Below are 11,757 nucleotides of genomic sequence, written 5' to 3' on the forward strand. Positions count from 1 at the left end.
CCCGCGGCGAATTGCCTACATACTTATCTGAACATTTTCCAACCATCGTGAACGATTCTACTCCTTAAAATTTGCGGAACAACGAAAATTTTGTAACAATGAATAGACGTTTAGAAATATATAATCGCTCAACTTTACCATCGTCCGTGTCACTTTGAAACACGCTCAATATAGATATAAGGCAATCACCGACTCTTTCGTGTTTCAAGCACAAATTAAAAGACAAGTTCAAACAACGCGCTGTACCGTCTTTTTATCTATATGGCGAACGTCGTCTATCCGTTTATCATGCGCGATTAAGAAATAACTGTAGTGATTTAAATTCAGATTTGTTTTACAACCACGTTAGAGACTCGCCGCTATGTGCACATTGCAAAGAAGTCGAAGATGCTGAACATTTTTTTTCTTTCATTGTACATTATTTACAGAGCAGAGATTAACAATGTTCAGAAACACAAGACAATTTCATCCACTGAGTACAGCTAAACTACTTTTCGGACATGACATGGTTTCCGCCGACCAAAATGTTCAAATATTCAGAGAAGTTCACTGTTTTATTAAAAACACCAACCGTTTTTAAGCTACAAGATCAGTAGCAGGAACCTATTTTTCTATTTTTCTCTGTTTTGTCGTCTTTCTATATATCTTATCTCATATTGTTTTCTATATTTCTTTTTCTTTATGTCCTTTTTATAACAATACAATTTATATTGATATAAAAACATACTTTGGTATTACAACACCTTTGCTTGGTATTTAATTAGACGTTTTGGGAGAGGGCCGTAACTGATGTTGGTATAACTCGTGGCCCGATCTCTTTGCATGTCAGATAATCATTCATTTGTTTTAAATAAGGTATATATTTATGATCTATTTGTATTGATTTATTGTCAACATACATGCAATAAACTATTATTAAATAAACAATTGACTGGTGCATAGTTTGATTTCGAACTGACAGACAAAGTCTTGGTAGAGTAAGTCTGTGTTCTGACGGTAATTAACTGTTATACATTATTTTATAATGATAATTATGTACATCGGCAATTACGCCTTATGAAATTGATGCGGCACAAGCAGGTTTTCGGAATAGTTATACGACAACGGATTATATCTTTGCTTTGCGAAGGATGGTTAAACATATACAAGTATGCCCGAAGGTAGATTTTATGTATTAAACGTTTATTTCAATGATTGTGCAGTCCAGAAAAGAATATACACATAGACATCCTAAATACATGTATTCTTTATATGAATTAAAATAAAACCTAAACAAACACTATATGTATCATACATGTATAGTTCTTTAAACATGCAAATATATCAAAAACAAGGCCCTGACAAAAATGTCAAACCACTTACTTAGGAAATGCTCCTTCAGACTTTCTCAGATTCTTTCTCGGTGATGTGAAGTGTAGAACTGGTTTAAGACTCAGTAACTGATAAACCATCTTTGCTTACTGTTTACATAAAAAAATGAATTCAGATCTACGCGAATGTGTGCAAACTGGCGACGAAATAATTACACAACCCTTTTCGTTACGATGGTACGAGACAAGAGAACGTAAATAGTGCTCTATTTGTTAATATTTATATTATTGAGTTATCCTCCTTTTTATGGTGAAAGGGAGGTATTTTCTTTACAGGTTACTGGACAAATCCCGGATATAGTATGCATTCTTTTTACAGATGAAGTGGCGAACTGCGCGATCACTGTATTGAATTACAGTACAAGTCTGTTGTAATACTGGTATGGCTATTAATTAGAAGAAAACGTACATCAGTATATAAGTATATGCGACTTTTATTCACGTCAACATTATCATGTGCAATGTTGGATTGTATGCATAAGCATTGTGCTGAAATATATGGTACGCTTGTTTCGGTAGTTTTTCACATAAGTACGGAAATATCTGATATTAATTAAACAATTTGAAATTGAATATTGTTAATAATTCGTCTAGGTAAATAATTATGTTAATGACTGTGCTGCATAGGGGGAATGCAGCGGGTTTCATTTATGTATATATCATCATGTACACAAGTTTTGGTGGAAACAACTATATATGTCTGATGAATGTTATCCTAGAAACTGCTATTTAAAGGGAATAGACACCAGATGTCCCTACGTCGGCAAAAACAGAACGTGCTCACAAATTGAATTGCCAATGCGAGCTAGTAAAAGGCCGAAAATACATCATTTCTCATAATAAACGCAACAATCATGTCGCTACCTCAGCTGAGTTCCCCGTTTTAAAATAGTGCATAATGGTGAGTGTTTTAGCAACCAGCTGGCATTTCTATGAGAGTTTATCTCTTTCAAACGTTTCCATCGCTCAATTTCATCATCTATGTTGATCTGTATGGCTATGTGTTAACGTTGTTTCGCAGCAGTATTCCGCTTCTTTGCATTTTCTTCCGGGAAGCCATGCGGTGTGTATAAATCAAGTGAAAGTCTTTTGATGAGCGATGATAAATATACCGACGCTATTTATAAAACTTCCTGGGATATACGTGGTTGACAACTACAGTAAATTTAAATTGGAAAAATGAGCAAAAAACTGCGAAATATGCAAGTTAGTAAGTAAGTTTCAATGTGGTGTACACAACGATATCATTTTATGTTTGTCTTTGTCATTTTTTTAGAAATTCGTTTTATCTGGTGTCTAGTCCCTTTACAGTAATGCTTGAACGACATGATAAATTTGGAAGGAAAAATGGATTACACATGTAAAGATATATTCATACTAGTAGTATGATTTTGGATTTGTTTTGCTAAGTAGGAAGTTTGAAATGTTTGTGAGTTTTTAATATCATTTTTAACAAGGTCAGTTGATTGTAAACGACAGAACTTGTTCGAAAATGTAAGTGACTCAACACGATGTGACACATTTAAGCATTTTAATACTTTGTTTAACTCAGTAAAGTATTGATGTATTAATTAAAGTAACACTCTTATTCAAAATTAATACATACACATGTATATCAAACTTTATGTTTGACTGATAAACCTTTAACTACTTACTAAATAATGCATGTATGCAAAATATTAATATATGATAACAAGATGGTAACAGTGTATTTAATAGCAGAGAGCGCAAAAATATTAAATGATTGGTGAATGTTAAATTTTTTTACTGTGGTCTACTACAGTCTCATAAGGTAGAAATAGCGTCTTTTATGCGCATTTCTTTCAAATTAGACTCGGTATCCTTCATAAGAACCACTGTTTTCGGCATTTGTTCATCCTTTTTTGAATATTAAAACAATATTATTAATTATGGTAAGTCTTCTTTGGGAGTATGAGTGCATCTTTAAGCGTTGTTTATGAGGGAATCGTTAGCGAGACTTCGATGTTCTAGCCATAGATTGCTCATTGAAACTTGCCGACAATTGGGTATCGCAAGGGATAATCGAGCGTGTATATACCAATCGATTAATTTTGATAATAGTTGTTCAGAAGATGAGTTTCATGTGTTCTTTCAATGGCACAAATTCAGACAAGAAAGGCAATTCTATATCTTTTCGTTGCACATAGGTACGCAAGACTTCTACAACTTAATTAACCTTATGCAAAGTGTAAAACAATAGCATTCTTTGTTAATGTAACGATAAAACAAAACAATAAAGTAATATCTATTTTATGGCAGTAAGAAAACACAACTATAAAGAATGTATGATTTTTGTCTTTTATATGCTGTTTTATGGGCCGGAGGTCTTTCTTTACAAATCAATTTGACTTGACTATATACAATTATGCTATGCGATTCGTTACCAGGTATATTTAAACACACAAAATGAAACCTAAAAAAACAAACAAACAAAAAACAACAACATTAAACAGTTACTCAACAAACGTTTACAGTCAGTCTCATATCCATTGTAACAAACTACAAAACAAACGAAAAACGATCTGATGTGTTTTTTACCATATCAACTAGGTTTAAAATGTATTGACTATCTTTGGATACAAAATCTTGGCAGCATCCATTCCCCATATATAGTCCAAGTGGTTATAGCGAGGAAGTATATGGTACTCCGGTGGAAACGGAAGGTCTTTTGCAAGTCTGTTTACGTCATCAATAGTCGTCAGCCAATCATTGTCGCCCACATAAAGCGTTACTTTTGTGCGCACTCTGTGGAGAGGGTAGTTCGGTGGGGATTTCTGAAAAGAGAGGTTTGTATTTGATATTCTGAAGTACAAGGCAATCTCCCATGCTGCAGCTTTTTAAAATTGACCGTTATTGAGAAGTCATTGAAGTTTAATGGGCAGAAAAAAACTGCACTTAATGTGAATGTAAAAAAAGGTTTTGTAAAATATTCCAAGGTCACTTATTGTTAATAACTTTTCACCTGCTTGTATTTCAGTTGGTTCCCGGCCTCGCCATAATCAAACATTTGAAATTTGCTTTCCTTTACAGCCTGTAAGCGCAAATTTCACTTGTAAGTATATGATTACACTTCTAATAAATATTTATTGTAAATAACACAATGATGTTGCAGTATTGGGAACAGTATGGTAATGCACCAGTCAATTGTAACCACGCCCCCAGGTCCGGGGGTATACCGGGGATATTCGGGGAAATGGGCCGTGTTTTTACCTTTCAGGTGGCCCCGCAGTGCCGGTTGAATGCGATGGTTTTGTCTTCGCGCAAAATATAGCGGGGAATTTGCCTTACCTAGGCTCCCTGGGGTGCGGGGGCATTTGGCGGGGATTTGACCATCAGTTCGTCCCCACAGGACGGAGATTTTACCCGGGGTTGGCTGGATTGTAAGTCAAAGTCCCCGCTATTCCCCGGACCTGGGGGGGGGGTGGGCGTGGTTACAATTGACTGGTGCATAACAGACGATGAACGGTATTACAAATGATTATCAAGAACAGCACTGCAAATACAAGGTGATTTCTTTTACACAATTGCACACCCAAATCAGCTCATATTTATTTGCTAAGTTAACAAGATGGTGGAAATTAAAATCAGAGAGGCGTAAATGGAAATAATAGTTTTATTTACTTCTGCCGTATAACTAAAAGATGTAAATATGTTGCACATTTAATATGCTTACGCGTCGTTCGGCAAAACTTACCACATTATGGTCCTAGTTTACTTTTGTATTGATAACAGCTAGTCAGAGGGGTGTTCAATTATTACTGAATACTCAGTGATTTGGTTGAGGAAGATGTGTTGAATCTTTGATTGTGATGAAAACAGTATAAAACTACGATCATAGAGCAGTTATGATAAACCATCAATTCATTTTAAAGATTTTCGGGATATTTTGTGATTACATGTGAATTATCAAAACAGTGGAATATATACTTTACTTCAATACTACAAAGATGTATGTTATCACAAACTAAAATCCTTCAACATTGTTTCGCTATTTAAATACATGGGTTAAAAAGAGTGTGGATAACATGGAGAGAAAACAGGGGCGTAGCCAGGCTTTAGTGAATGTTACGCAGGAAAGGGGGGTATTGGAGGGGGAATATCCCTAGGAATAGCCGAACGGGGGGGGGGGGGGGGGGGCTCCCCAAGGTAAAAATGGAAAATGGAACTAACATGTTCTGCACTGATGTGTATTTGGAGGGATTTATATGTTCGAGGCCGCCGACTTTGTAGTAACAAAGTGATTGATTTAGGCTCAGTAAGCTATCTAGCACAGAGAAACAATGCTTACTTTACCAAATCTTCCCTTTATTCTGATATCAATGTTTAGCTTAGCCCTCGACTTTGATGTAATTTTTTGCCATATTTATATTTTCATTTTTCAAATTGATGTTACGCACATGGTAAGTGTGTAACGCTGGCTACGCCCCTGAGAAAGCATGTGTTTGTTAGAATATGGCGCATCATAGTTAACTTTACCATTGTGTACGTGTAGCATATTGTAACAACGTTTTACCTGAAGATAATGAACCATGTTTTTAACTGACGTGCCAGCAGGGTGTTGGCCGATATATACCGGAATTCTCGTCTGAAACCAATGAAAAGTATTTATTTAGATGTGTTAAAAATCTTCCCATTTGTTTCACGTGAGTTTGAGTGTCATATAAACGGGAAAACAACTTTGTAACCCATACATGCTTTATTTGAATTGACTATCAAAACGGACTGCAATTAAACAGGTAGTCTGGACTAAACATGTACACAGACGACCGTTAAAATCTTGCCTAAACAGAATGTTTATCCCATATTTTTTACATGATGTGGTAAAAATATAGGTCAAACTTAAAATACGATGAATGAGCTTTGATAACACAAAATGTTTTCCGAATACAGTTGAACCCCGTTGGCTCTAACTCAAAGGGACCAGCGGAAATACCTCGAGCCTCGGGGAGTTTGAGCAAAGCGAGTTCGAGCCAACGGGGTTAGACTGTACTTTACTAAATGGTATATACATGCCTTGTTTAGATTTCCGGGATCAAAGCCACAGAGTAAAAATAGACTGTTTTCGCAAATTTCACCAAAGGTAGGCTTGACACATAGCGCAGGCAGTTTATCAGATCTTGGTAGGAAGTCTTTCTGGCCGAAAACTGTATAAATTTCCTGGAAAAAAAATCATGCGAGTACTCCTGTATTTGTTTGCACGGTATGGCTGGTAATATAGTTGACACAACATAACATCAAAACAACATGCTTTTTTATCCTCAAACTGTGATATAAAATGTGCAGATGAGCTTAAAGATCTCAACTTATATTGACCGAACGTATGAATATTCTTTAAGTTTTCAACGAAGGTGATTCTTATACGTATATATAACAATTATCCGAACGACATTCAATTGAGTTTAAACACAAAAAACAATCGCCTATCTATTCAGTCTGGGTTGTGGTTTGTATAACTTAGTTCAATGGATTTATTAGGCTTAATGAACTATTTTTCTTGATCTTACTTAAGACTGTTACGCTTTAAGATATTCGAGAAATTGAAACCAAAATATAAGACATATCAAACAGCCACAAGCACAGACATACGGTGGTAGTCAAACTGTCCAGTAGCTTAACGGGGCTTGTCATATTTCCAAGGTAGGCGGCAGGTCCGAGGGCAACAAACGATTGTATCTGATCATTCAAGTTGTCAAATCTGGACAAGGCTGCGAATGCTATTTCTGTCCCTTGTGAGTGACCAATGTAGCTGAGTTTGGAGCGACCGGTGACATTCAGAATATAGGATATAGTTGCGGGTAGGTCCAACAAAGCCATTTCGTCAAAGCTGAAAGTATGTATATTTGTTTTTTTTTTATTTAAAAAATCCGATCTTTACATTCGCCTTGTCTTTGATACAGAGAAAAGATGACGTTCATATTTATTTGTATAATCCGTAAAGAGCTATGACGTTCCATTTTGTTACAAATAATGGCTATGATTTGATACAAACGCTAGTTTTCGATTCCCTTTCGTTAACAAAAATAAATAAGCGGCAGAAAATATTACTGATTTTTAATCGTGATGAATAACTATTCAATAATCAGATGACATAAAGTAAATTATTTATTATTGAGAATGGGCGGAGTTAGTGAAGTGAACGAGTTCATTTAAATCCTAAAAAGTAATTACATCAGGTCATCTAATTGATTTAGAATACAAGCTCATTGGCTGACACATTGTGAACGAAACATTTGACGCAGAAAATGTATATCGGAAGAGTGGCAGTAGGGGACACCCGCGAAAGTTGAAATTTTAATATTTGAGCCTAGTACCTTATGACTGTCTATTCGCAATTTCATTGGCTTAAAATGTAGGTTGTATTATATTAAAAAGTAAAAATAAGGATTAATGGCGTTTGTTATTGTGCTCGTGCTGATGGAATGCAGGGGATCCGCCTGCAAATTGCTCATTGAGATAGCTAGCTTTATGGAATTTGATCATTCATACAACTTGAACACACGAACACATGCGACGAATCCTTGTATGAAACCTTCAGTAGGAATTCGGCATTTGCTTTACATGTTGTCTCCTTAAGGCATACGTGCACTTTTGTACTGTAAGTGATGACGACTGAGCACTGCATCTAATGAAGTGGATGGTGAAAGATGGTCTAATAGGATTATTTTAAATCGGATATTTATTTCTATTTGTACAAATATCTCAGCAGAAATAAATGGTGTGTCATTCACTTGCGCTGATTGTCTCACCTGAAATCCCAGAAGGCAGTCTGATTGGCGTTTAGCGTCTTGTGTTTCAGACCATATGTGTTACCTCTACTGTTTCCCAACCAAACGTCATATCCGGCGTCAGCCATAATAAAACCCAGACTATTGTTGGCAAGATTTTCAACCCAACACGCAGAGCAAGACAGCAACCCGTGTTGGAGGAGCACTGGTCCCTTTTCACCTGTTATGACGATAAAGTCAAATTAGGAATAGGACATTCGAGTTCAGTTACGTATACTAGTATATAAAACAGTTTTATAACCGGGACTCTTTAAGCTACTGGTCGAAAAGGATTTGATAGGCATATCTCCTTTCTAATATATCAGTCTGCTTTTATGTACTTGTATTACTATACACAGGAGCGTAGCGAAGACATCTTATGGGCGTTAATACAACTCTGGACCACAAAAAATACAATATGGCAAACTAAACATGGAGAGGAAATGATGATAAGCGGTGAAATTGATGGGATAAAACTCAAAAGTCAGAATTTGGCTGCTCAATACTTTTTTGTAGTTTTCTGGCCAATATTTCTCGGCCATTCTCTTACGATAAGATCAAGCTTAGAACACTGTTTTGTACGGATACATTTAATGCAATATCCTCTTGCAAAGATTTTTAAAATAAATTATATTTTAGATGATCGAATTGTTTTTATAACACAGACACGTTTTATTTTAAAAACAAAATAAAAAAATAACGTGCAATGCTTGTAAATTGGGCTATGTCATTAATAATTAGCGATGTGGTGTTGAGTTACCAGTTGCCCCTGGTTTTCGTCCCCTTGGTATTCGCTGAACCTGAAGAATGTAGCCATCAGAAGTGATCACATTGTGCTCTTCATTTGGGTAACCTTTGCTGCGGACCAGTTCTGTCTGCAAGCATATTACAATGACATTAGAAGTACTTCGATATGAATACCTTCTTTTGAAGAGTAGCGACAAAAAGTGGTCAAACAGTGTGCGCATTGAACAGAACTGAAGTATTTTAAACAAGTTGCAATGATCGTATATAATTATATATCTAACATTTATGTGAGATCAGGAAAATAAACAGAGACCTGGAAATTACTGAATTCAAAGCGTTCGACTTAACCAGTCCGTATATGGTATTTGCGTGAAAGGGACTACTTGCTTCCCTTGCTGTTGTGGTGGCTATCTTTTTTAGGGTAACCACTGAACCAAAAAACCATAAAACGAGATTCTGAAATACTTGTCATTCATTGCTTATTCAAGGCTCGTGTAGGCCGGTAGACCAATTGTACATGTTGTGGGCGGGGTCTGATCTCCGTTTACCGATAAAAACTAATACGAAACACCCGAGGTACATGTACATTTTTTTAAATCGGCACTTTCCATATATGACCAGTTTTTTTGTCATTTAAACTGTTATTGCTGATGACAATTTCACAAAATATCGTTGAAACTAACTACTTATGGAATAAGATTAAACCATATTCATCCGCAGTTCATGCTACAATGAACTTGATGAAGATTCGAAGTGGACATTAGACTCACTCACTCATTCACTCACTCACTCACTCACTCACTCACTCACTCACTCACTCACTCACTCACTCACTCACTCACTCACTCACTCACTCACTCACTCACTCACTCACTCACTCACTCACTCACTCACTCACTCACTCACTCACTCACTCACTCACTCACTCACTCACTCACTCACTCACTCACTCACTCACTCACTCACTCACTCACTCACTCACTCACTCACTCACTCACTCACTCACTCACTCACTCACTCACTCACTCACTCACTCACTCACTCACTCACTCACTCACTCACTCACTCACTCACTCACTCACTCACTCACTCACTCACTCACTCACTCACTCACTCACTCACTCACTCACTCACTCACTCACTCACTCACTCACTCACTCACTCACTCACTCACTCACTCACTCACTCACTCACTCACTCACTCACTCACTCACTCACTCACTCACTCACTCACTCACTCACTCACTCACTCACTCACTCACTCACTCACTCACTCACTCACCATATTTTTACATTTATAACGCAAATTCAACAAACACTTACCGTATTTCTGTAGACATCTGGCTCAAGTCGATTATTCTGGACTGGTTTTGTTGGCAGTGCCAAGCAAATTGTGCCGAGAGCAAATCCAATCAACGTCCGAATTACTAGCATTTTCTGTGCTTCGTAATTTCTAAAACAAATTAATGATACAAATATTATAGTTAAATCGTTTGTTTTCGTTTTGAAGTACAAAGTAGGAAAGAACACACAAATGAAGTGACTACAAGTATTTATAACATAATACCGAAACGAGGAAATTATAAATTCCTTTATTGCAGTAGGAAGTTTAATAGATACAGTCCATGTAAATCAATGTCAGTAATAGAGTATCTGTTAATCTTGTTTTACACCTAAACTAGGAAAGGGTTTAACTAAAAATCGATGGCAACCTTTTTTTGTATTTTATATACATACGAAATCAGGCGCGTAGGAAGAAGATTGACTTTGGGGCCGCGGAAGGGGTGGGCCCGGAAGTAGTGAGCCCTCCGGTCGAGATTTTTTTTCAATTTTAAGCATTGAAAGACTCGATTTTCAGTGAGTTCAGGTTTTACTATCATGTTTTTATCGACACCCTTTTCGGTTATAATAGTTGATAGATATAAACTATTATCGTTTAATAGCATTTATTCATATTTGCGTAGTCTCACAATGTATGTTAAATGAGCACAGTTTACCTCTTCATAGTGAAGCCACGAGTGACTTTGGAATCATTGCTAGTTGACTGCCATGTGTTCAGTCTTTTAGTGCCTAAAGTTCTCTTTGGAAATTTAATTGTTTTAGGCTGATTTTGAACATCCATTTTAAAGTCAAACTTTAATGTGACGAGTTTGAAATAATACGCATTGCTGGCTATTGAATGACAATTCTATTTTAACGAGAAATTACATTTATCACAATGAACTTCAGTTTTTGAAAGAACATAAACGATAGAAATAATTATTGTCTTATTGCCTCTCCTTCCACTTACCCGTCTTTAATAATTCGCCGACCGTTTTCACGCCATTCACACGCCAATTAGCTAGATGGTCACAGGTTAAATTATGACATGGTGACCTGTTTATTAAACATCGTGTCAGACTGGTATTGATCTATATACGCGTAGCTTTATTTAAGATACGATTATTAAAAAAATCGGTATCAAATATTCGCGGCCCAATGCCGTTACTAGCCAGAATAGTAACGGCATTGCGGCCCCAGCTCTTACGCGCCTGGAAATATGTAATAAGGTGTACAGTTTTAGACATATTTTAATACATGCATGTGACACTTTACTTTCTCCTTACCTTACGAGGCGGACACCTTTGTTTTAAATGAAACGTGGTCACAATGCTTTCTTTTAGGCCATGTCAAATTGATAACGCGTTTCGCGTCATCAGCTAGTTAGATTTTGGGTTTTATAAACATTAAAAATAACATTTTCGAAAGTAAATCAACATTCAGCAATATAAACACTATCTGTAAGACGGTGTTAAACGTTAACACGTATATTAGAAACTATACAAAATAATTACCATAATAGTTTGCAAACCTAC

At 36.3% G+C, this 11,757-nt stretch overlaps 1 protein-coding gene across 1 annotated transcript; it reads right to left on the reverse strand.

Moving 5' to 3' along the window:
* Positions 1-3,677: 3,677 nt before the first annotated feature.
* Positions 3,678-10,446, reverse strand: LOC128246424 (lysosomal acid lipase/cholesteryl ester hydrolase-like). The gene is made up of 8 exons (XM_052964609.1): positions 10,226-10,446; positions 8,916-9,030; positions 8,138-8,336; positions 6,978-7,215; positions 6,405-6,548; positions 5,905-5,976; positions 4,354-4,422; positions 3,678-4,165 (listed from the first exon to the last, which is right to left on the reverse strand). Exons 1-8 carry the CDS (start codon positions 10,334-10,336, stop codon positions 3,944-3,946), a joined length of 1,170 nt encoding a protein of 389 aa, XP_052820569.1. The 5' UTR covers positions 10,337-10,446; the 3' UTR covers positions 3,678-3,943.
* Positions 10,447-11,757: the final 1,311 nt, after the last annotated feature.

This window comes from Mya arenaria, chromosome 9 (genome assembly GCF_026914265.1).
Source record: "Mya arenaria isolate MELC-2E11 chromosome 9, ASM2691426v1".
NCBI classification, from domain to species: Eukaryota; Metazoa; Mollusca; class Bivalvia; order Myida; family Myidae; genus Mya; species Mya arenaria.